Here is a 25,085-nt window from a genome sequence, read left to right on the forward strand (position 1 = left end):
TGTAGGTGAAGAGGTCATGGCTGTGTGTGTGTGTAGGTGAAGAGGTCATGGCTGTGTGTGTGTGTAGGTGAAGAGGTCATGGCTGTGTGTGTGTGTAGGTGATGGGGTCATGGCTGTGTGTGTGTGTAGGTGATGGGGTCATGGCTGCGTGTGTGTGTGTGTGTGTGTGTGATGGGGTCATGGCTGCGTGTGTGTGTGTGTGTGTGTGTGTGATGGGGTCATGGCTGCGTGTTTGTGTGTATAGGTGACGGGGTCATGGCTGTGTGTGTGTGTGTGTAGGTGAAGGGGTCATGGCTGTGTGTGTGTGTGTAGGTGAAGGGGTCATGGCTGTGTGTGTGTGTGTGTAGGTGACGGGGTCATGGCTGTGTGTTTGTGTGTAGGTGAAGGGGTCATGGCTGTGTGTGTGTGTAGGTGATGGGGTCATGACTGTGTGTGTGTGTAGGTGATGGGGTCATGGCTGCGTGTGTGTGTGTGTGTGTGTGTAGGTGACGGCGTCATGGCTGCATGCGTGTGTATGTGTAGGTGATGGGGTCATGGCTGCGTGTGTGTGTGTGTGTGTGTGTGATGGGGTCATGGCTGCATGCGTGTGTGTGTGTGTGTGTGTGTGATGGGGTCATGGCTGCGTGTGTGTGTGTGTATAGGTGATGGGGTCATGGCTGCGTGTGTGTGTGTGTGTGTGTGTGTGTGTGTCCGTGTCCACTAGACCCAGAGCACGCTGGTCTGCTGGCCTGCCCACTCAGCTGGAACAGACAGGCCACTTAGGGACTTGGATGCACAGTTGGTGACAACCTTCAGCAATTTTTGTCATGATAAAGAGTGTTAAAAGTTCCTTTGGCAAAGAAGTAGAGTTTGCCCTTCTGGTAGAACTCTGGAAGCACCGACAGAAATAGAAACAGCCCCCCCTTTTTTGGCTGCACCCCCAGCATGTGGACGTTCCCAGGCCAGGGACTGACCCCAAGCCACAGCAGTGACAACACTGCTAGGCCCCCAGGGAACTCCAGAAGACCTGTTTTGAGCAGTGAGGGTGGGAACCTGCTTCCTAAGACTTGCAGACTGTGGAGACGAGTCACTTGTTTTGAGAGGGTTCCGTTTTCAGACCCCACTGATTTCGTTCCTGATTTGCCTTCTGTCAACATGTGATCCCTGGACCAAATCGGACTTTGATGCTGGAGTCAAAGGGAAAAGGATGTTTACAGAATGTTACTAGCAAGACAGATAAGAATGAGATTTGAAGTAAAGACTAATTGAAAATGCGTATCGAGCACGAAGAACTCGGTTAGACAGAGCTAGCTAGTGTATTTGGAAGCCCCTAATACAGAGGAGACCATTTCAGCTCGACACAGACCCCGCGTCCTACATGGTAATACATGCAGGCATGCACATGACAGCTTCTAGAATCTAGTGTGGAGCAGATGCTAGCAGAGGGAAGAGCCGTCGGTGGCCAGAGGCCGGAGGGACGCGGCCAGTCTGGGAGACGGGCAAGTTGGGAGGGCAGGATGGAAATGGATGAGGAAGAGTCTGAGGTTCAAGATGAACCACAAGCCAGGACACGTTGGGTTTGTGGGCGCCTGGGCGGCGTCTTGCCTTCGGTGAGGAGAGCTGGTGCAGGTGGGGGGCTCGGATGGTTGGGTGCCGGGAGCAGTGGTTGGTCTCAGTCCCCAAGTTATTTTTCTGTCGTCCTGCTGCGTTTGACCTGCCCCGTGTGTGGCCTTTCTGCCTTCCTGTCCCCACAGAGCCACGTGGGGGAAGCCCTGCCCCCAGAGATGGTCACTAGACTGTTCGAGGGCATGCGGAGGGCTGACCCGACCGGGAAGGCCACGGGGCCCAGCGCGCGCGTCTCCCAGGAGCAGTTCACGCTGTCCATGTCCCACCTGCTCAGAGGCAGCTCTGAGGAGAAGAGTCTGGTGATCCTGGCAATGGCTGCTGCCACAGACGGCCCCGCGGAAGCCAGAGAGGTCCTAAGGGTAAGAGGCCACCGGGGCCCCCACGCCGCCCCACGCGGTCTTGGTGGCCTTGGGTGGGGGACGCAGGGCGATGAAGCAGCTGAGGGAGGTTCTGGGGAGAGGTGCACCCTCGGGGGATCTAGACCTCGTCCCCAGTTGAGGTCAGGACTCCTGGACAAAAAGGCATTGGCCGGCTAGACCAGCCAAGGGTATTGTTAGGAAGACGGGTGACTCCCCCCCCGCGTTGTGGTCCCTCCCATTCAGCCCTAAAGAGAGAACACGCCCTTCCCCGCGTGGACGGCCTGTAGGTCATGGGTCGCAGCGGAGATGTGATTAATGGTCAAATTGTGCTCTTCAAGTTTACAGAGGATCTGGTTGGCTCTGTGGTGCATGTGCTGCACTACAGGCAGGAGCTGAGAGGCTGGACTCAGAAGCAGGCCTCGGGCTCCCCGCCCAGGGTGCAGGCGCTGGCTGCTCAGCTGTTCTCCGAGCTGAAGCTTCAAGGCAAGTGCCCAGCCCTAGACCCTAGACCTTGGCCTGGGGGTGGCAGGAGCGTGTCATCTCCGTCCCTGCCCTAGACCCTAGACCTCGGTGTGTGGGTGGGTGGGGGACATGTGATTTCCATCCCTGACCTAGACCTCGGCCCGGGGCAGGTGCCTCGCCATCTCCATCCCTGTCTTAGGCCTTCGATCTCGGCCAGGGGTGGGTACCACGCCATTTCCGTCCCTGTCCTGGACCTTAGACCTCGGCCTGGGGTGGGTGCCTCGCCATCTCCATTACTTAGTCTTGGAGGACGATTTTGAAGCCAGTGGCCTGAGTCTCCCAACTTCGGAGGACGGTTTAGATTGTCTCATTGGTTGGTGTACACGTGTTGGTGGCATTTCCTTATGCTCCTTATTTCTGCAAGGTCAGCACTGATGTCCCCCTGTCATCTCTGATGTCACTCACTTGAGTTTTCTCTTTTTCTTGGTCAGTTTAGCTAAAGATTTGTTCACTTTTTGTTATTTTCAAAGAGCCAACTTGTGGTTTTGTGGATTTTTTCTGTTGTCTAATCTCCTTCATTTCTTTTCATCTGAGCCTTTTATTTCCTTTCTTCTGCTTCCTTTAGATTTAGATTTTTTTTTTTCTATTTTCTCAAGATAGAAGATTTTTTGAGTTCTCTCTTCTTTTCATATAGTCATTTATGGCTATAAATTTCCCTCTAGAGTTCCCATTGTGGGGCAGTGGAAACAAATCCAGCTAGTATCCATGAGGATGTGGGTTTGATCCCTGGCCTTGCTCAGTGGGTTAAGGATCCCGCCTTGCCATGAGCTGTGGTGTAGGTCGCAGACGTGGCTCGGATCCTGCGTTGCTGTGGCTGTGGTGTAGGCCGGCAGCTGCAGCTCCAGTTCAACCCCTAGCCTGAGAATCTCCATGTGCTGCGAGTGTGGCCCTAAAAACAAAACAAAACAAAGCAGTTCCCTCTAAGCACTGCTTTAGCTGAACCCATCAGTTTTGGTATGTTGTGTTTTTGTTTTCATTCATCTCAGTGTTTCTAACCCCCCTCCTGATTTCTCCTTTGGTCTGCTGGTTATTTAGAGGTGTATTTAATTTCTTCGTGTTTGTGAATTTCCCAAATTTCCTTCTGTTAGTAATTAGTAATTTCATTACGTTGCGGTTCATATTCTTGTGGTTGAAGAATATACTTTATATGATTTCAGTTCATTTAAATTTATTGAGGCATGTTTTATGGCCTAACGTATGGTCTCTTCTACAGAATATCTCATGTACATTGGAGAAGACTGTATTCTATTGTTGGCTGAGAAATAGTATTTATTTAAATTTACTTTGGATTTAACAATTGGTGGGTTCAGGATCTGGCATGTGCTGTGGCTGTGGTGTAGGCTGGCAGCTGCAGCTCCAATTAGACCCCTAGCCTGGGAACCTCCCTATGCCGTGGGTATGGCCATCAACAAACAAACAAACAAACAAAAAACCAAAAACAGAAACAACAACAAAAAAACTGTAGTGAATCTCTTTGCAAAGTAGACTTGTTTTATAAAAGGGTTAGTGTTTTATTATAAATCTGAATTTCATTTCATTTCATTTCATCTTGTCTTTTTAGGGCTGCATCCATGGCATGTGGAGTTTCCCAGGCTAGGGGTTGAATCGGAGCTGCAGCTGCCGGCCTACACCACAGACACAGCAACTTGGAATCCGAGTCACATCTGTGACCTACACCACAGCTCACAGCAACGCTGGACCTTAACCCACTGAGCGAGGCCAGGGATCGAACCCGCAACCTCATGGTTCCTAGTCAGATTCATTTCCACTGCGCCACGACGGGAACTCCACCACAGGTATTTTTATTTTTATTTTTTTAGGGCTGCACCCTTGGCATATGGAGGTTCCCCTGCTAGGGGTCCAACAGAAGCTGTAGCCGCCGACCTACACCACAGCCACAGCAATGCCGGATCCAAGCCGTATCTGCGACCTACACCACAGCTCATGCCAATGCCGGATCCTTAACCCACTGAGCAAGGCCAGGGATCGAACCTGCAACCTCATGGTTCTTAGTGGGATTCGTTTTAACCACCGAGCCACGGAGGGAGCGCCCACAGTTATTTTTAGATCCCAAGTATATTTTATACTCACCAGGCATCTCACTGCGGAGCATCCGGGCGCGGCTCCCCAGCTGGACGGAGCAGGTTTAGGTTGGTAGAGAAGGAGCTGCCACCACCCACCGGCCCTGTTTTCTCCTCTCCTAGACGGTGAGAAGCCTCCGGGGCCCCAGCGGCTGGACTGCGACTGTGACCGCGCCGTGGTCGAGGCCTGGCTGTTCCGGGCCCCTCACGTGGCCACGTTTCTGAGCGTGGTCATCCACCAAGGCTTTCGGCTCCTGCGCTCGTCCCTCGATCTGGCCACCCTGCTCCCGGAGCGCCAGGTGGACCGAGGGCGGGAGTTTGCCAGCCTCCTGGACGTCCTCTCCGTCGCCTACATCAACTCCCACCTGCCCCGGGATCTGCGGCACCGCTGGCGCCTGCTCTTCGCGACCGCGCTCCACGGGCACAGCTTCGCCCAGCTCTGTGGGCGCATCACCCAGCGGGGGCCCTGCGTGGTGCTGCTCGAGGACCAGGACGGCCACGTGTTCGGGGGGTTTGCCTCCTGCTCCTGGGAGGTCAAGCCTCAGTTTCAAGGTAAGACTCGGCCACCAGAACCGCACACGATAGGCCAGCCTTCACCACACTCTCTGGTGGGAGGCCTGTCGCGTGGAGGCCTCCGAGCCCCCCTGGGCGTGCCTCTTCTGTCTCCGTGTCCTCCTGGCTGTTTGGAGGATGGTGAAATGTGGCGTTTCTTTGTGACCACGTAGTGCCTCGTGGATTCCTGTTTAGATTCTGGCTGCAGGGGCAGGTGAGTAGGACAGGGTGAGCCCCTGGGTTTTAGGTGCCGAAGTGGCCGCTCAGCATCCTTAGACCGAGGGAGGGGCTGGGCTGCGGAAGGGCCCAGGTCACAGCGGCTCTGGCAGGCGGGCTGTTCTCGCTCAGGGGCCTGTGACTGGCGTCCTTTCCTGGAGCCCCGTCATGTGTGTCTGCTTTGCTGCTTCTGCCCATAGTTTTTTTTTTTTTTTTTTTTTCCTTTTGTCTCTTGTCTTTTTAGGGCTGCACCGGCAGCATATGGAGGTTCCCAGGTTAGGGGTCGCATCGGAGCTGTTGCTGCTGGCCTACACCACAGCCACAGCAACGCCCGATCCGAGCCGCATCTTCGATCTACACCATAGCTCATGGCAACGCCGGATCCTTAACCTACTGAGCGAGGCCAGGGATCGAACCCACAACCTCATGGTTCCTAGTCGGATTCATTTCCACTGCACCATGAAGGGAACTCCTGCCCGTAGTTTTGGGGTTTTGTGATTTTGCTGGAGGTTAGAAGCTCTGCTAGACCTTGGATGCCCTGGATGAAAGGCCCCGAGTAAATCCCCACCTCGAAGAAAGTGCTTTGGTAAACGCTCTTAAAGGATTCTTTTGGAGAAGGTTCATCTCCTGGCGGGGGCTCTCCTCATACGCAGAGCTGCACCTGCCTCCCGGCAATGATGGTACCGCTGTCCCCTCGGTGCCCCGGCCTCTGTCCTCAGAAGGTCTCCTGGGGCTGGGAGCTGTGAGATGGAGGCTTTTCCTAGTGGCTCTGGGTGGGCAGAGAGAGGCCCCCTTTACTCCCCAGGACTAAATGCAACAGCCTGGCCATCAGTTCCGGGAGGCTCCCTCCCAGTGAGGGGGCGAGGCTGATACCCACCTTGGCTGGGTCGGTGGAAGGAAGGAGCCAGCGTCCTGAGAAGGACGTGAGAGGCCATGTGCTCCTGTGGGACGGGGGCTGCATGTCCGAACCAGACGGTCATCCGCTGCATCCGCTCTGCCTGCGCCCCCCGCCCCCGCCCATGTAGCTGCAGGTACCTTCTGACTGGTCCTCAGCTCTTGGACTCACCTGTCCCGTCCGTCTGCCACATCCCAGCGCACCTCATGCGGTGCTCTCCCCCAGAGACCTTCGGACGCACCCCCGCGGGCTAGGACAGAACACCCTTTATTTCCAGCCTCACGACCCCTCCTGTGCTCTGTGCTCAGTCTCGCTCAATTGCCCGGTTTCCAGAACAGGCTGCGTTCTCGACTCAGGACGCAGCACACACCGCTCTTTCTCCCTCCTCCACCTAATTACACAAGCAGCTCCTGTCGGGCCTCAGCCTGGGGCTGCCTCCTCCAGGAAGCCTTCCAGACCACACGAGAGTCGTGTGCTCCCAAAGGTCCTCTTTCAGGCGACACACTTGTGTGATCCATCCTCCCGTCTTCCCTGCACGAGGGAGAGCTTCTGCCAGCCGGAGCGCGTCCCGGAGCAGAGGTGCTTGTACGGGAGAGGTTTTAGCAGCTCTCGCCTGGGGTGGGTAGAAGGGAGCGTGACGGGAAGGCCGGGTGCCTCTGTGCCTGAGAGCTCATTGTTTCAGGATTTGGTTTTTTCTAGGTTTCAGATTGTTCCAGATCTTTAATCTAGTTGCTGCTTCCAGCCCTTCACTGTGTCAGGGTCCCCAAGACCATGCCCATGTCACTGAGTCACTAGCAGGACTTCGGCTGGTCTGTCACAGTGAGAGGATGCAGAGCAAGCGTGGCCCAGGGAACAGGTGTGGGGGTGATGCCCGGGGGTGATGCCCAGGGGAGCTGGGCTCCAGCCTCCTCCCTCAAGGAGTTGCACAGGACGTGCTTAATTCCCCAGCAACGAGCGGTGACAGCACGTGTGCAGTGCTGTCCAGCAGGGACACCCAGAACCCGGTGACGTGAGCACCCCTGCCTGGCAGGTGCCCAAACCCCAGGCTCGCAGGACAGCGGGAGTCCAGCACCAGCCACACTGGACACTCAATGTAGCGCAGGCAGCTGCCCCTCCGTCCTGGGAGTGGGGGCACCTGCCCAATCCAGGTGCCCAGATGCCAGCCCGGGGCCGGCCTGGGAAGCAGGGGACCCCAGTCTCGGGCCTGCAGCGACGCTTCTGCCCACCCTCCTCTTCCAGTTGTGGTGTTGCGGGGGGCGGGGGCCTCTGGGGAGCGACAGACCGGGTCTGCTTGTGGTTGGAGGCTCCGCTTTAGGATGTGGAAAAACAGACTCATCATCACAGATGAAAATGCCGTTTCTGCCAGTGCCTGTCACAGTAACTCCAGGTCAGCCCTGCTGCGTCTTCATCTTTGATTAACAAGCAGAGTTCATCTCCTTGAAGAGCCGTGGGAAATGCAGGTAGCACGTTTTCAAGCTTGAGCTCATTCATTCTGTTCTGAAGAGGATGGACCAGCAGGGGGCAGCCTAGCATCACAGCTGACAGACGCTGCGCGTTCTTGTCCCTTTGTCCCAGAAACAGTCACCTTGAATATTTGAGCCTTGAAACATGTGACAGCCACCAGGTCGCTTCCTTTTCGCCTCTGCTGTGCAAGGGGCAGCTAAAGGCCTGCAGCTCTGGGCGGAGCACACAGCTGCTGGGTGTGGCTCTGTCCTGGATCAAGTGCTTAACTTCCTTGGGCCTCAGTTCCCCAGAACCATGGGGAATGGCAGCTTGTAAACCACCTGGCCGTGGTGGCACTGTCATTGTGAGAGTCCAGGGAGGAGCCCCTCTCGGGAACTGACATTTTTGTAGGTCTCCTGACTCCTTGGTCCTTGCCCTGCACCCAGGATGCCTCCCTTCTGACCACGGGCCCCAGGATGGACAGAGTGGCCGAGGCCCATGCTTTGTGGCCCCGTCACGTCTCTTAGCATCCGGGACTCAATAAACACTGGCTGCAGCGCAAGGCGCCGCTTATGCTCGGTGCCCGGGGCCACAGGTGGGACCACGCGGCTCCTTCAGTCTAAACCTAACCTTTTGCACATGGACTGAGGCCAGAGTCTCTAGCCTGGAAGGAAGTCCTGTGTCGTCACGTCTTGGTGACCTCTGCAGGCTCACCTCCCTTCGTCCCTCACAGACCCTGGGGTACAGCTGAGGGACCCTGCTGTCATCCCCCACCCACCTTGTCCCTGAGGGATCCCCGCCCCATGGAGCGGCCCTCACCTGGCCACCTCCATCTCCGGATGTCCTCTCGGACTTTGGAGGAGTGACGTTCCCACAGAGCCCCCCGGGTCAGTCTGGATTGAGGCCTGGGCATGGCTGGTCCTGATTCTGCCAGTCCAGGCCCACGTGCTGCCGAGGGCTGTCCTCCCAACCCCCCTCCGTGTCCACCCTGCTCCTTTGTGCTCCCAGTCGGCTTCTTGGAGCGTCTTCCCACCTGATCAGTGGCCTGACCCCCAGGTACCGGAGCTCGGTCCTCTGACCTTGGAGGGCCAGTCCTTCCGGCCAGGATCGCACACCTGTGGGGAGCATCCCTGCTTTGGCTGCCAGTTGGCCCGGAGCTCCCTGGGGGAGGCACAGCCTCCATCCCTCTCCCCAGTGAGTCAGGGACGGGAGGCATCTCTGAGCCGGGGATGCTGAACATTCTGGAGTTTTGACTGGCACCCTCTCTTGAGTGGCGGCATGCCCACGCCTGTGCCCTGGGCGAAGCTAGAGGGTCATCTTTCCCAGTGTGTCCCCTCCCCTCCCTGTGGGCAGCTGCTCCCTTCTGGGTGATGTGCTCTTGTAAGCTGGGGACAGCGCGCGCCTGCTTGAGGCTGTGTGAGCGCTCAGCCGGTCCGGGAGTGACGGCCTGCCCCTTGCTCCTAAATCAAGACGAAGCTGCCCCTTCTGACTCTGGGGAGCAGCAGGCAGGGCTCCCATCTGCCCCGGTGAGCCTCGACAGGCGTGTCCAGCAGATGTCGGACCCTTTTCAGCATCGCTCTCAGCCTGCACCTGCAGCTCATCCTCCGAGTCCTCGGGGCACCACCCGATGGCCTGACTGCCCCGCCGCGGGTGTGGGAGCCCTGTGCGCACTGAGGACCCGCAGGAAGCTCTTCCCACTTGGCCTTCTGAGCTGGAGCCTGTTCCCGTTTCCTGCCCCTCCCTGTGCCCGGCTCGGATGTGCGATCCTGCTGATTTTTCACTCTGGTCACTTTCAGGGGACAGCAAGTGCTTCCTGTTTTCCATCTGCCCCGCCATGGCCGTGTACACCTGCACAGGCTACAATGACCACTACATGTACCTGAATCACGGGCAGCAGACCATCCCCAACGGGCTGGTAAGGACCTGGGCGGGGCAGGGCACGGCCCTGCAGGGCGATGTCCATCCGGATGGAACCTACCTGGATGTCCCGATGTGCCGCCAGGCCCGCCCCCAAGCCTCAGGGAGCTGCGCGGTTGGTCCGTGCGCATGCGTGTTCAGCTCGCCCTACCCCGGTCTCAGGCCCGAGCCGGCGCTGAGCGACCCCTGGGACAGAATTTCTCTCCTGCAAAAACAGGGCTTTTGTTGGGGGCGTTTCCAGGGTTTGGGTGGAAATGACCAGTCCGGCCAGTTTTTCTGGTCCTCAGATGGTTGGTCTGTGGCCTTCGTGGCTGGAGATGCTGGGGGCGGGGCCAGGCCAGAGCTGGGCTCCCGGACGCGTGGGGAGCTGACTGCACTGCGCTCCAGCCTGGACTCGGCCATGGGGAGAAGAGGCCGAGGGTGAAGGCCGAGGGCGGCAGAGGGAGTGGGGCTGGGGGCGCAGGGCTGCGTGAGGAGCTGGGGGCGCGAGGGCATGCTTGGTTTGGGTGAGAAATGCGGCTCCTGGCAGCACCGGCCTGGTCCTGTACTTCGCCTCTGAATGGAGAGCACGTCTTGGGGAACCGCAGCTCCGAACTAGCAGAGCCGGGGATCCAGAAGGCGGACCCACCTTTTGAGCATGGAGAGAGCCCTTGCTCCTTCCCAGGACCATTGCTGCTCCCCTGGGGCTGCCTGATGCGCCTTTTCCTTCCAGAAAGAGCAGGTGGGGGAAGATGGGGCGAGGGCCTCAGAAGCTGCACCCAGTGGGTCCCCAGTGGTGGTCATCTGCCAGTGGGGAGAAGCAGCCCTGAGGTTGCCTGAATTTCCTGCCCTGGTGTCTGGGTCAGTGTTAGCTCCAGGCCCCCTGGGGCCTCAGGGAGAGGCGGTGGTGGAGGTGGCACCCAGAGGAAGCCACCGGAGAGGTTGAACAGCAGGTCTGTGCCCACCGGCCACTAGCTTAGAGCCGGTGGCGTGCCAGGTGGCTCCCAGCTTCCCCAGGGCTGCTTCCTCCCCTTCCTCCTGGTATCAAGTGAGTGACATCCTGGCTCCTGGGTCCTCCAGGTCTGGGTGAAGGTCAGCATCCCCGTCTGGGGGCCGGACGTAGGTTCCCAGCGTCAAGTGCTGACCTCCCCTTATTTTCCTCGCTGGGGTCTCTGGGCCTGACGGTCTTTATTTTTTCGTCCTGTCACTAGCACTTCCTGCCAGTTCAGCCCCCTGAGAGAGACATGGGTGGGAGTCGTCAGGCCACCTTGATGGGTGTTCTAGTAACTTATAACGTGATACTTAAATTGCACCAATTTGTATATGCCACAGTTTAAAAAAAAAGGGAGTTCCCACTATGGCACAGTGGGTTAATGATCCAGCTTGTCTCTGTGGAGGCACCAGTTCCATCTCCCAGCGAGATCTGGTGTTGCTGCTCCAGCTCGAATGGAATCTCTGGCCCGGGAACTCCCTATGCCACAGGGGCGCCAAAAAAGGAAAGAAAAAAAAAAGATAGAAAATTGCATTCCTTTCTCAGCCTTTGTCTCTGGCAACATGGAGTTGGGGGGCCCGGGGGTGTCCAGTGCTCCAGACAGAGGAGATGCAGGTGTCCTTCCCTCTACAGGGCATGGGCGGGCAGCACAATTACTTTGGGCTGTGGGTTGATGTCGATTTCGGGAAAGGACACAGCAAGGCCAAGCCCACGTGCACCACTTACAGCAGCCCCCAGCTGTCGGCCCAGGAGGACTTCCGGTTCGAGAAGATGGAGGTGTGGGCGGTGGGCGACCCCTCGGTGACACAGCCGGTGAGTGCGGGGGTGTTTGTCCACTTTCTCAGCCTGGTCCCTTTCCTCGTGCATCTGGAGATGCTTATTCAAGGTTGGTTTCCAGCAGCTGTGGCTGGCCAGAGAGGTGCCACTGGGTACCCAGCATAGCCTGAGGCCTTTGGGATCTGGGGGGGGTCTAGTAGGAAGACCCACGTGGGTGGGGCTCCTCCGCCAGATGCGGAGGGTCTGGGCCCCTCCTGGTTCCGGGGTATTGGACCCCCCTGCACCCCATACTTCCCGACAATGGCATCCCAGGGTAGAGGGGACACTGTGGGGGAGGGAAGAGCCCCCACCAAGTTCTCCGTGTGGCCACAGTAGGATCTAATTCCACTCTGATAAACTGGACACCAGCAGGACGTCACTGCTTGGTTTTGGTCCCCAGACGCACCCACTCTTCCCTCCTTCTCAAGGCCAAGAGCAGCAAGAGCATTCTGGATGGGGACCCCGAGGCCCAGATCCTGCTTGAGGCCAGCGGGCGGAGTCGCCACAGCGAGGGGCTCCGGGCGGTGCCTGAGGACGACTGAGGAGAAGGCCCCAGGGCAGGCCCTCCTGCAGCGGGGTCCAGGCTCCCGACAGAGAGCCACCCGCAGACCCTCCCCCATCCCGCGTGGGCTCCCCTGCGGTACAGAGCGTGCTGGTCGCGGCCAGGTGGTCCTGGAGGTGCCTCATCGGAAGAGAGTAAAAGTCCTCTGGGGCCATGACGGCCGTTGGTGGGTGCATCTCCCCCCGAAACCCTCAGGGTCAGATTGGCAGCTTGATTCTTACCCTCGGCTCTGCGGATGAGCCCTGCAGATGCCTGAGACTTTGCACGCCTCTGGCAGTAATTAAATCCTGTGTTGAGGATTGGCGTTCTTGCTGTGGGGGAGCGAGATCCACTCGCTGGGGGGCCCTTGGCTCCTGCTCAGGCCTCCCAGTTAAAAGCCTTGGTGTTCCATTTCCACTGGTAAGGGGAGGCGGTGTTTGGCTGTGAATCGTGAGGCTTTGGGGAACAGCTTCCTATGTCCTGGAATTTCTTTCAAAGAGGTGTTAACAGCGTATTAATGGGCGAAAAAGCCAAAGACTTTGGAGGTAGCGGGGACACGGTCTCCCCTAAGGTTCCACGTCTGCTTTTCTCAGCTGTTTGTAAGAGCATCTGTGCTGTGAGCCAGTGGGGAGCCAGGAGGTCTGTGGAGCAGCGATGGTGTGGTTTTCTTACTGATGAAACGTGGGGCCGTTCGGGGCCGTGAAGCTCAGAGTCCTGCTAAGACATGTCCCGCCTGCCAGTGGATGGACCAGCCTGGGCTCCTGACCTCCTAGGGTCACCCCCATGCTGCTCCCCAAGGGCAGGGTGGGTCGTCTTGACAGCGTGGACTTGCTTTAAACGGACGGCAGTGATCTGGAGACGCTGCGAGGACAGCGGCGGGCCGGGCCTCGGGCAGCACCACTGACCCGCGTCCAGCCCCTCGGAGGGGCCCGAGCAACGTCCAGAGACCCTGAGAATCCTGGCAGGGCGCAGGGGGCTCAGCTCTTCTGTAGATTTGACGAAAATGCTGCCTGTTTGTAGTCTGTGCCCGGATTTATAAGCCATAGGAAACGGAGCTGTTTGCATCTTGCAGCTTCTGCATTCTTTTTACCAGGGGGCTTATCAAACTCTACGCTTAGCCCTGAGCACAAGGCCTTGAAACGAGCCTTCAGAAGAGGGGCGTGCGCTCAGAGCGTGCATGACACGCGCACATGGTCCTGATTGATTTTCCTTATAAAAAAAAGAAGGAAATAATAGCTTTAATAGCTTCTCAGGTACTTTATGACCGACGGCCTGACTGATGGGAAGCAGAGAGAGGCTCTTAGGATCTACAGGTACCCTTGCCAGAATCTGAAGAATCAGGCCCTGAGTCTTCTGTTTGTTACGGGTTTTTTAAAGAATAAAAATGCAATGAAATACCTCACTCATAAATGGTCCAATGAATCCCATTCTGTCCGTGGCTCTCAGAGGCTGGATGTGTCTCCTGGCCTGCTTTCGGCCTTGTGTCCCTTCTAACACGAATGCCAATTATGGAGTTCCGGTCATGGCTCAGCAGAAACGAACCTGACGAGTATCCGTGAGGATGTGGGTTCGATCCCTGGCCTCGATCAATGGGTTAAGGATCCAGTGTTGCCAAAAGCTGCGGTGATGTGGGAGATGTGGCGTGGATCTGATGTGGCTGTGGTGTAGGCTGGCAGCCTGGGAACTTACTTCCACATGCTGGGGGTGCGGCCCTAAAAAGAAAGGAAAAAAAGGAATGTAGATCATAGCCGGGGACGTGACTGTTTCCCAAGACAGCACACCTACCCAGAGGAAGCGGGGTGCCCAGCCAGGTGCCTGGTCACCTGGAGGATTTGGCCCCCAAGGTGGGTGTGGGACAGCCATGCCACTCCTTGTCCCCTGTCGTTCTGAGCCGGTAGGCCGTTTTGGTGCCAGCGCTGCCCGAGGCTACAGGACCCAAGGAACCAGGCTCCACCTGGGCCTGAGAAACCTGTGATGCTAGTTTTAACACGTGAAGGTTTTTTTTTTTTGGGCCACGCCCTTGGCTTGCGGAAGTTCCTGGGCCAAGGATCAAACCCCAGCCACAGCAGTGACAGTGCTGGTTCCCTAACCACTAGTCCACCAGGGAACTCCACAAGTTTGCTCTTTGATAAAGCGCATTTAAGAACTCAGGTTGTTGGAGTTCCCGCTGTGGCACAATGGGATGAGCAGTGTCTCTGCAGCGCCGGGATACAAGTTCCATCCCCTCAGCCTGGCACAGTGGGTTAAAGGATCCTGTGTTGCCGCAGCTGCAGCAGAGGTCAAAACAGGGGCTCGGATCCCTGGCCTGGGAACTCCGTATGCTGCCGGGCAGCCAAAAATGTTAAAAAAAAAGAAAAAAAGAATTCAGGTTGTAAGGACAAGCGGTCTCCCTGGAAGTGAAGACGGATAAGGGCCCCTGAAGGTGCTGGAAGAAGGGGCAAAAACACGACCGTTTGTGGTACAGCGTGGCTGTTGTTGCTTTTCTTCTCACCGCATTTTTTTGAAATTAGAATGTTACTGAATGAAAGATCCTTTGAATTCGATAATGCTTTACAATTTGCACGTTTCACATGCACGATTTCATGCAATCCCATCCGGTCCCCCTCCTACCGCTGTGTTGCCCTTCCCCCCTGGTAACTTCTGGTTTGTTCTCTGTATCTGAGGCTGCTGCTTTTTTTGGTCTTATCCCCTAGTTTGTTGTATTTTTTAGATCCCGCATGTAAGTGGTCTCACAGTATTTGTCTTTCTCTGCCTGACCTCACTTCGTAGGATCATCTCTGGGTCCATCCATGGTGCTGAAAATGACAGGACTTCTTTCTCTTTTTATGGATAATATGACATTCTCTCTCTCTGTCCGTACATATGCACACCCCACGTCTTCTTTATCCATTCTTCTGTTGAGGGACCTACCATATTAATGTTAATTAAAAAATTAGGGGGAGTTCCCGTCGTGGCGCAGTGGTTAACGAATCCGACTAGGAACCATGAGGTTGCGGGTTCGGTCCCTGCCCTTGCTCAGTGGGTCAAGGTTCCGGCGTTGCCGTGAGCCGTGGTGTAGGTCGAAGATGCGGCTCGGATCTTGCGTCGCTGTGGCTCTGGCGTAGGCTGGCAGCTGCAGCTCCGAATGGACCCCTAGCCTGGGAACCTCCATATGCCATGGGCGCGGCCCAAGAAATGGCAAAAAGACAAAAAAAAAAAAAAAAATTAGCTTATACCTCCAGGGCCAAGAAGGTCAGAACACACAAGAATGTAACTTGAAAGCTGAGTCGTTCTCCAGCATCTCCTTCCGGGAAGTGAGGTGTCGTACACACTGGTGTGCCCCCCCACCTGTTTTGGGTGCAGGTGGCTCCGCGTCCACCCGGTGGTTCTCGTGGGCTGTGTAGTGTCCCGTGATTTGGATGCCCCATCCTTGCTCGCGTCTGACCATCCCTGGCTGCGCAACGTTCTGTTTGTAGCTAATGGTGCTGGACGGAATATCCTTTCTGTGCGTCTTGGTGTGGTTTTGTCTGGAGGACACGACTCTTAGAAGCTGAATTGTTGGATCGAAAGGTACCTGCTTTATTTTCATACCGACACACCAATCTCCTCCTTCGAGGTCAGTGTATTCTGCTGAGTACTGGCGTGCCTGTTTGCCAGGTTTTCACCAACAGTGTATTAAAATTTAGTTTTTGTTTGCCTGATGCTGAAAACTAATTTTTTATTTCTCTTAGGAATGACAGCAAACTGCTTTATTTTTTTAAGAACTGTCTCTGTCCTGTCTTTTCCCTGGTTTCCTAGGGTGTGGGTCTTAGTGGTTTGTAAGAGGGCTCTCATTTGAATGAAGCAAAACAGCACTTGATGTGTTTGGCAAGTGTTTTTTCCAGTTTGTCTGACTTTTATTTTTCTGGACATAAATTTCTTGCATTTTATGTCATCATATTTGCTAGCATTTCCTCTTAAGGCTTCTGAGATTTGTGGTCTGCTTAGGATATTTCTCCTCCACTCTGAGATTAAAAAAAAAAAAAAATCCAAGTTTCCTTCTACTACTATACTGCTAAATCTTTGATCTCTTCAAAATGTATTTTAAAATATATATCTCTATCTTACCCCCAGATAAATTCTAATATGTTTTATATCAAATAATATATTTGCCTTGTTCCCACTGACTTTAAAATGCTACTTTCTCATTGACTGAATTTCTATACAAATATAAGTCTGTCTCATGTTTTAATTATCAGAGGTGTTTTGTTTGTCTTTTCTAGGGCCGCTCCCGAGCCATGTGGAGGTTCCCAGGCCAGGGGTCTAATGGGAGCTGTAGCTGCCAAGCCTATGCCAGAGCCACAGCAACTCGGGATCTGAGTCGCATCTGCAACCTACACCACAGCTCACGGCAACGCCGGATCCTTAATCCACTGAGCGAGGCCAAGGATCGAACCTGAAACCTCATCATTCTTAGTTGGATTCATTAACCACTGCGCCACGATGGGAACTCTTCTCCTGGTTTTTTTTGAATATTCGTTCCTTCATATGCTTGCCTGCTTATTTTCTCTGATCTTTTTGTAGCATTTTGACTACTTCTAAGAAGTTTATAGTATTCTTTTCTTTCTTTCTTTTTTTGTCTTTTTGCCATTTCTAGGGCCGCTCCCTTGGCATATGGAGGTTCCCAGGCTAGGGGTCTAATCGGAGCTGTAGCCACCAGCCTACACCACAGCCACAGCAATGTGGGATCTGAGCCGTATCTGTGACCTACACCACCGCTCACGGCAACGCCGGATCGTTAACCCACTGAGCGAGGCCAGGGATCTAACCCGCAACCTCGTGGTTCCTAGTCAGATTTGTTAACCATTGAGCCACGACGGGAACTCCAAAAATGTAGGTTTTTTTGTACTTTTTTTTTTTTTTTTTCCGGGGCCGCACCTGAGGTGTATGGAGGTTCCCAGGCTAGGGGTCCACTCAGAGCTGTAGCCACTGGCCTACACCACAGCCATAGCAATGCAAATCCGAGCCGAGTCAGTGACCTACACCACAGCTCACAGCAATGCTGGATCCTTAACCCACTGAGCGAGGCTGGGGATCAAACCTTCAACTTCATGCTTACTAGTCAGATTCATTTCCGCTTCGCTACGATGGGAGCTCTTTCTTTCTTTTCTTTCTTTCTGTCTTTCTGTCTCTCTGTCTCTTTCTCCCTCCCTCCCTCCTTTCTCTCTCTCTCTCTTTTTTTTTTTTTTTTTTGTATTTTAGGGCCGCACCCCTGGCATATGGAGGTTCCCAGGCTAGGGATCAAATCAGAGCTGTAGCTGCTGGCCTACACCACAGCCACAGCAATGCCAGATCCGGGCTACATCGGCAGCCTACACCACAGCTCATGGCAACACTGGATCCTCAACCCACTGAAGCCAGGGATCGAACCCCAGTCCTCATGGATACTAGTCAGGTTCATTACCACTGAGCCATGACGGGACCTCCTGATAGTATTTTCAGGATGGCATTAAATATAGATTAATATAGGCAGAACTGGCATTAGCTAATGCTGATTCTTCCTATCCAAGTACTGGAGCATCTAAACTTGCTATAGAGAGTTTTCTTGTCATTGCTGGCACTTTCCCCACCCCTAAATGGTGACTGTTTGAACACAGGAAAGCTTTCGATATTTCTACCCAGTTTTGTACCCAGTTACCTTGCTGAATCTTTAATCCAGTGGTTTTCGACCTTGAGCCTCCATCGAAATCACCCGTAGAGCTTCTTAAAGTACAGACGGGGGGCCTCCACACCCCAGGTTTGATTCCACAGTCCTGGGGAGGAATCTGAGAATTTACATGGCTAATAAATTCCCAGGTGATTCAGCTATGGCTGGTTGGTCTGGGCACCTCACGTTGGGAGCCCAGCTGTTCATTGTTTCTGATTGCCTATGAACTCTCTGGGAGTTGGCGGCTATGATAACTTTTTTTTTTTGGTCTGAAAAACTTATTTGCCTTTTTTTTTTTTTTTTTTTTTGCATTTTCTAGGGCCACTCTTGCGGCACATGGAGGTTCCCAGGCTAGGGGTCGAATCCGAGCTGTAGCCGCCGGCCTACACCAGAGCCACAGCAACGCAGGATCCGAACCGCATCTGTAACCTACACCACAGCTCACGGCAACACCGGATCCCTAACCCACTGAGCAAGGGCAGGGATCGAACCGGCAACCTCTTGGTTCCAGTCGGATTCATTTCCACTGCGCCACGACGGGAGCTCTGCGTTTCTTTTTCTTGATTAATTCTCTTAGCAAATACTTTCAGACTTTTAATAACCATAAAGCAGCCTTCTTACTCCTGACTTTTTTTTTTTTTTTTTTTTTTTTTTTTTTTTTTTGTCTTTTTGCTATTTCTTTGGGCTGCTTCCGTGGCATATGGAGGTTCCCGGGCTAGGGGTCTAATCGGAGCTGTAGCCACCGGCCTATGCCAGAGCCACAGCAACGCAGGATCCGAGCCGCGTCTGCAACCCACACCACAGGTCACAGCAACGCCGGATCATTAACCCACTGAGCAAGGGCAGGGACCGAACCCGCAACCTCATGGTTCCTCGTCGGATTCGTTAACCACTGCGCCACGACGGGAACTCCTGACTTTTATGGAAACACACCTTACCTTTCTTTCATCATTAAGCATGATGCTGGCATTTGTCCTGAGATGTTTCGTATCTATAAATACATACTTTTCATGCAAAGAAACTACCCATTTGAATTCGTTATTAAGAGGGATCAAGAAGAGATGCTGAATTTTATAAAAAGCTATTTTTTTTTTAGCTTCCATGCTTTTCTTCAGTTATTAATAAGCAATAGCAAATTAATAAGTTTCCAAATAGTACGCCCTCTTTGTGCTTTAACTGTCACGCTTTAAGTGTGTTTATTCACTTGGTCCGTGCTTAGTGCTTTTGCGGGGGTGTGTATAAATGAGTTTGTCTGGTAGGTTGGTTCTGTTTTGGTCAGATTTTATGTTAAGGCACGCTTTAAAGTTGTGCTGGTCTTAAAAAACACTTAGAATTTTTCTCTTTTCTAGATTCTAGACAATGCAAATGAAAGGAGTTCCTTAAATTTGGGGTAAAATTCATCTGGTATTTTTTGGTTTGGTGGTCAAGTGAGAGGGGTTAACTCTTGATAACCCTGTCCATTTTTTAAAAAATGATCTAGGTTGTTGGTAACATCTGCTAGGATCAGTTTGGATTTTTTTTTTTTTTTTGGTCTTTTTAGGGCTGCACCTGAGGCATATGGAGGTTCCCAGGCTAGGGGTGGAATTGGAGCTAGAGCTGCTGGCCTAAACCACAGCCACAGCAACGCGGGATCTGAGCCGCATCTGCAACCTACACCACAGCTCACAGGAACACCGGATCCTTAACCCACTGAGCGAGGCCAGGGATCAAACCCACACCCTCATGGATACTAGTCAGATTCTTAACCTGCTGAGCCATGATGGGAACTCGTGGATGATTTTTATAATTCTGTTTTTTGGGGGGTCTTTTTAGGGCTGTACCCGTAGCACATGGAAGTTCCCAGACTAGGGGTTGAATGGGAGCTCTAGCCTCTGGCCTACACAGCCGTGGGAATGCAGGATCCTTAACCTCTAGGCAAGGCCAGGGATTGAAACTGTTTCCTTATAGGATACTAGTCGGATTTGTTACCACTGAGACATAATGCAAATTCCTGATTTTTATAATTCTTAATAAATTTTCCATTTCATTTAAATCTTCAAATTAATTTACATACGATATATTTGAAATTTTTTGCCGTTGTGGATTTTTTCTCTTGTATTTTCCTTGCATTTTTTCCTTAGATTAAGTCCTATTAACTTTATGTTAATATTGCTTTTTCCTCCTGCTTTTTTTCTTTCTTTCTGTCTCTCTCTTTTTCTCTTTCTTTTTTTCTGCCACACCTGTGACATAGGGAGGTTCCCAGGCCAGCTTACACCACAGCCACAGCAACGCCAGGTCTGAGCCACATGTGTGACCTATACCACAGCTTGTGGCAACACTGGATCCTTAACCCACTGAGCTGGCTCAGATTGAACCCACGTCTTCATGGATACCGGTCAGGTTTGTTTCTGCTGAGCCACAACGGGATCTCCTCCTCCTGCTCTTCTTATGTTTGTTTTTCATTTTCAACTTCATTGAGTGTTAAACAACAAAATAAGAAGATTGAGCGTGAATGAAAATATACAGAGCTACTGCCTTTTCTGTGAGTTCTGCCTGACGCCGCAGCCTGACCTGGACCGGCGCATGCGTCATTCATTTTTGCATTTTATGCAGTTCTCTTGTGACTTACTGTTGGGCTCAAGAGTTGGAAGTGTCTGGTGTGCTGGAGAATTTCCCCGCAGCTTCCGTGGCCCAGCTTCGTCTTGTTGCCCGGTGATCCGAGAGGTCGTCTGGATCCCACCTGCTTCCTGAACTCAGTCGGCGTCAGCGCGTCCTTGCCTGTGGTCAGTTAAGAGTGTCTAATGACGCCGTGTCTGTGCTTCTCCTAAATTTGGCCTGCTGGGCTCTGTGAACTTGGATGTTGTGCTGGGCATACCCCGGCCTATGAGATTTTCAGTGGTCACTCTGTCTTAGGAAATTCTCCTCTTTGTCTCATTGAGTGCTTTTGGCCTTGAGTTTAACCTTGTCTGATGTTAATAGCGTCATCTCTGTTGTGTGGGTTGTTGTCTGCATGTGCCTGATGCGGATAAATGTGTGTGTGTGTATTTAAATTTTATTGGAGTATAGTTGGTGTACAAACTTGTGTTAGTTTCAGGTGTACAGCAAAGTGATTCAGTTATACGTATATCCATGCTTTTTCAGATTCTTTCCCCACATAGGTTATTACAGAATATTGAGTAGTATTCCCTGTGCTATATAATTAGTCCTTGTTGGTTATGTATTTATAAATAGTAGTGTGTATATGTTAACCCCCAAATTCTAATTTATCCCCCCCATGCTCTCACTTTGGTAACTGTAAGTTTGTTTCCAAAATCTGTGTGTCTATTACTATTGTATAAATAAGTTCATTTGTATCATTTAAAAAATTAGATTCCATATATGTGATATCATAGGATATTTATCTTTGACTTCACTTAGTATGAAAATCTGTAGTTGAATCCATGTTGCTGCAAATGGCATTATTTTGTTCTTTTTTATGACTGAGTAGTATTCCCTGTATGTATGTACTACATCGTCTGATCCATTCATCTGTTGATGGGCATTTAAGTTGCTTCCATGTATGGGCTGTTGTGAATTATGCTGCTATGAGCATTGGGGTACATGTATCTTTTTGAATTATAGTTTTATCCAGATATATGCCCAGGAGTGGGATTGCAGGATCATATGATAGTTCTTGTTTTAGTTTTAAAGGAACCTCCATGCTGTTCTCCACAGTGGTTGTAGCCTGGTAGATTTTTTTTTGCTTAATTTTTCTGAGTCTTTTTTTTTCCCCTTATAAACTTTATTTTGAAAGAATTTTAGATTTTTAGTTTTGTCACTTTGGGAATTCTTTGTAAATGGAACCACTTAGTATATAACATTTTAATACTGGATACTGTCACTCAGCGTATAACACTCATGAGATCCATCCAAGCTGTGTGTGTTCCTTCTCATCGTTGGGTAGGATTCCACTGTATGGATGCACCAGTTTTTTTTGTTTGTTTGTTTGTTTTTGTTTGTTTTTTTATCCATTCACCCTCTTAAGGACATTTGGCTTGTTTTTCACATTTGGCTCTTGTAAATAACATTGCCATGAACTGTCATGTACATGTTTCTTTTTTATTATTATTATTAAAGTATAGTTGACTTACAGTATTTCATCAAGTTCTGTTGTACAGCAAACTGACCCAGTCACACACAGTTTCCTGTGCTGTACAGTAGGATCCCACTGCCTGTCCATTCCAAATGTAACCGTTTGTATCTCCAAACCCCCAACTGCCCATCCATCCCACTCGCTCCTCTCTCCCCCCAGGAACCACAAGTCTACTCTCCTTGGCCATGATGTGTTTCTGTTTGGTGGACAGGAGCATCTGTGCCATATTTTAGATTCCGCAAATAAGCGATAGCATATGGTATTTGTCTTTTTCTTTCTGGCTCACTTCACTTAGTATGAGAATCTGTAGTTCTATCCATGTTGCTGCAGATGTCATTAGTTTATCTTTTTTATGTCATGTACACATTTCTGTGTGAACATTCAATCATCTTTAAAGTCAGTACCTAGGAGTAGGATTGCTGAGTCATATGCTAAGTGTATGGTAAATCACAGGATGTTGCCACATTGTCCTCCAGAGGCTGTAGCATTTATATCCTCATCCGCAGTATGAGTTCCAGATGCTCCATGTCCTTGTCCGCACTTAGTATTGTCAGTATTTTATTTTAGCCACTTTAACAAGTGTGGAGTGTATCTAGTTGTGGGTTAAGATTGTATTTCCCTACTGGTGAATGTGTTGAACATCTTTTCTTGTACTTATTTACCATGTGGATGGTCCTCTTTGGTGAAGATTCAGTTTAAAGATCTTTGCCCTTCTTCTAAAAATTTTTTAATGTTAAGTGTTGAGTTTTTAAAAATATTCTGGATCCACCTTGCGTTGTTAGGTACGTGATTTGAAAATATTTTTCTCTCAGTATGTAGGTTTTAAAAAATTCTCTAAACTGTAACTTTCCATGAGTAGAATTTTGATTTCTTGGGGAAACTCAATTTATGAGTTTTCTTTTTGGGATGGTATTTTTGGTGTTAGGTCAAAGCACTCTTTGCCGAGCCCTATATTCAAAAGATTTTCTCTTTTGTTTTCATCTATGTTTTGGTCTGTGGCCCATTTTCAGTTAATTTTTAAAGAAGGTGTGAGGGCTTCTTTTTCACTATGGAAGTGCAGTTGTTCCAGCACAATTGGTTGAAATCTGTTTTTCTCTATTGAATTGCTGTTGGGTTAAACTTATATGGGACTATTTACAGACGCTCTTCTGTGACATTGATCTATCTGTGTGTCTATTGCTTTCCCAATATTACCCTCTCTTGATTACTGTAGCTAGATAGTAGGTCTTAAAACCATAAAATATAATTCTTCCAGCTTTCTTCTTCTTTGTCAGAATTGTTTTTTGATAGCTTAGTTCATCTTTCTCTGTAAATTTTAGAAAGAGATTGTCTATGTCTTTAAAAAAAAGATCCTGCTGAGATTTTGATGGGAATTGTGTTCAATCTACAGACCAATTAAAGGAGAACTGATACCTTGACTACACTGAGCCTTCTAAGGCATGAACCCAGCACGTCTCCCCACTTGTCTAGGTTTTCTCAGATTTCTTCCATTGGCATTTAATTGTTTGCAGTGCACCAGGAGATCCTAGACATGTTTTATTAGTTTATACTTAAGTATTTCAGTTTGCCTCATTGTAAATGGTGTTATTGCCTTTTATTCTTTTTTTTTTTCTTTCTTTTTATGGCTGCACCTGTGGTATATGGAGGTTCCCTGCACTAGGGGTCAAATCGGAGCTATGGCTGAGGCCTACACCACAGCCACAGCAACGCTGGATCTGAGCTGCATCTGCAACCTAGGCCACAGCTTGCGGTAACACTGGATCTTTAACCCCCTGAGTGAGGCCAAGGGATTGAACCCACATCCCCACAGAGACAACTTGCTGAGCCACAATAGGAACTCCTGGTATTACATTTTAAACATCAGTCTCCAATTATTCATTGTTAGTATATAGAAATACAAACGATTTTTCTTTGTTAACCTTGTGTCTGTGGTCTTCCTAGACTCACTTATTCATTCTGGAAAGGATTTTGTTTTTAGATTCCTTGGAAGCTTCTACAAAGACGATGTCATCTGTGAATAGGGGCAGTCTTACTTTCCCCTTTTAAATCTCTTTTCTGGTGACCTTTAATTTCCTTTTCTTGCCGTATCACACTGACTAGGAATTCTAGTCTATGCTGAATCGGAGCGGGGAGGCAGGATATCTTTACTTTGTTCTTAGTCTGATGGGGAAAGCATTCAGTCTTTCATCATGAAGTATGATGCTGGCTGTAGAGTTTTTTTGGTAGATACTCGTTATTAGGTTCAGGGAGTTTCCTTCTTTTCCTAGTTTGCTGCATTTTTTTTTTTTTTTATTATGAACGGGGCTTGAATTTTATTCATGCTTTTTCTGCTTCAAGTGTTATGATCATGTGGTCTTTTTATTTTTCTCTCTAGGCTGTTCATATGGCAGATTACAGTGATTTTTGGATATTGCACCAGCTTTCCACTCTTGGATTAACCCACTTGGTCCTGGTGTCTCGTACTTGTTACAGATGGCTGGATCAGGTTTGCTAACACCTTGTTGAGGATTCTTGTGTCTGTGTCCCTGAGGGAAGTTGGGTCTGGAGTGCTGTGTTTGTCCGGTTTTGGTATCAGGCTAGTGTTGGCTTCATAAAAGGAGCTGAAAAGTATTCTCTCCTCTTTTATTTCCTGGAAGAGATTGTGTAGGATTCTTAACTCTTTCAGCGTTTAGTAAAATTTACTAGTGAAACCATCCTGCTTTCAAGGTATTCTTTTTTTAGGGGTTTTAATGACAACTCAGTGTCTTTTTTTTTTTTTTTTCCAAAGAGTTTTCATTTATTCTTGCTATTGAATTTTAAAAGTTTCTTTATAATAGTCTCACATAGTTTTACTAACATAGGAGTTCCCATTGTGGCTCAGTGGAAAAGAATCTAACATCCATGAGGATGCAGGTTCAATCCCTGGCCTCGCTCATTGGGTTAAGGATCTGGAGTTGCCAGGAGCCATGGTGTAGGTCTCACGGGCAGCTTGGATCTGGTGTTGCTGTGGCTGTGGTGTAGGCTGGGTGCTACAGCTCCAAGTGGACCCCTAGCCTTGGAACCTCCATGTGCTGCGGGTGCAGCCCTAAAAAGACAAAAAAAAAAAAACGTTTTACTGACATAGTTATGCTTATAAATGTGTGACCCAATGTGCAGTATATTCTGTTTTCTATTTCGACTCAGTGTCTTTGCTAGTTACAGGACTACTCAGATTATCTGTTTCATCTTCGTGCATTTTTATGGTTTCCAAGGAACTGGTGTAGTTGCTCTCACCTGTTGAGTTTATGTGCATAACATTGTTCTTTGTGCCGCCTGATTTTTGGGATGTCTCGAGGGGTCGAGGTGACCTACCACCCATCACTCCCCCCGCTGGTAATTTGTATCTCGTTTTCTCCTTTGATGAACATCTGGTC

At 50.9% G+C, this 25,085-nt stretch overlaps 2 protein-coding genes and 1 long non-coding RNA gene across 27 annotated transcripts in view; 2 read left to right on the forward strand and 1 right to left on the reverse strand.

Moving 5' to 3' along the window:
• Window positions 1-13,327, forward strand: part of MEAK7 (MTOR associated protein, eak-7 homolog) — a 57,274-nt gene extending 43,947 nt beyond the window's left edge. For 8 of the 25 annotated variants that reach the window (XM_084959424.1, XM_084959423.1, XM_084959428.1 and 5 more), the window contains 6 exons: window positions 1,734-1,964; window positions 2,303-2,447; window positions 4,691-5,119; window positions 9,470-9,588; window positions 11,194-11,373; window positions 11,805-13,327. In XM_084959424.1, the coding sequence (XP_084815550.1) occupies window positions 1,734-1,964; window positions 2,303-2,447; window positions 4,691-5,119; window positions 9,470-9,588; window positions 11,194-11,373; window positions 11,805-11,918 (1,218 nt within the window). In that variant the 3' untranslated portion in view covers window positions 11,919-13,327. The other 17 variants (XM_084959438.1, XM_084959436.1, XM_084959437.1 and 14 more) reach the window with 9 other exon arrangements.
• A 2,443-nt stretch (window positions 13,328-15,770) lies between these two features.
• ATP2C2 (ATPase secretory pathway Ca2+ transporting 2) overlaps window positions 15,771-25,085 on the reverse strand; it is an 83,013-nt gene continuing 73,698 nt past the window's right edge. Inside the window, exon 28 of the mRNA XM_084959415.1 lies at window positions 15,771-15,900. The gene's annotated coding sequence lies outside the window, so the exon portion shown is untranslated. The remainder of the gene's footprint in view (window positions 15,901-25,085) is intronic.
• LOC146402170 (uncharacterized) lies at window positions 17,111-21,692 on the forward strand. Its single transcript, XR_014805331.1, has 2 exons — window positions 17,111-17,939; window positions 18,302-21,692. It is a non-coding gene; the product is annotated as an uncharacterized LOC146402170 (long non-coding RNA).

This window comes from Sus scrofa, chromosome 6 (genome assembly GCF_054392235.1).
Source record: "Sus scrofa isolate SSC_HxYL_T2T_F1_AM1 chromosome 6, Sscrofa_HxYL_maternal_Yorkshire_Landrace_v2.0, whole genome shotgun sequence".
Lineage (NCBI taxonomy): Eukaryota > Metazoa > Chordata > Mammalia > Artiodactyla > Suidae > Sus > Sus scrofa.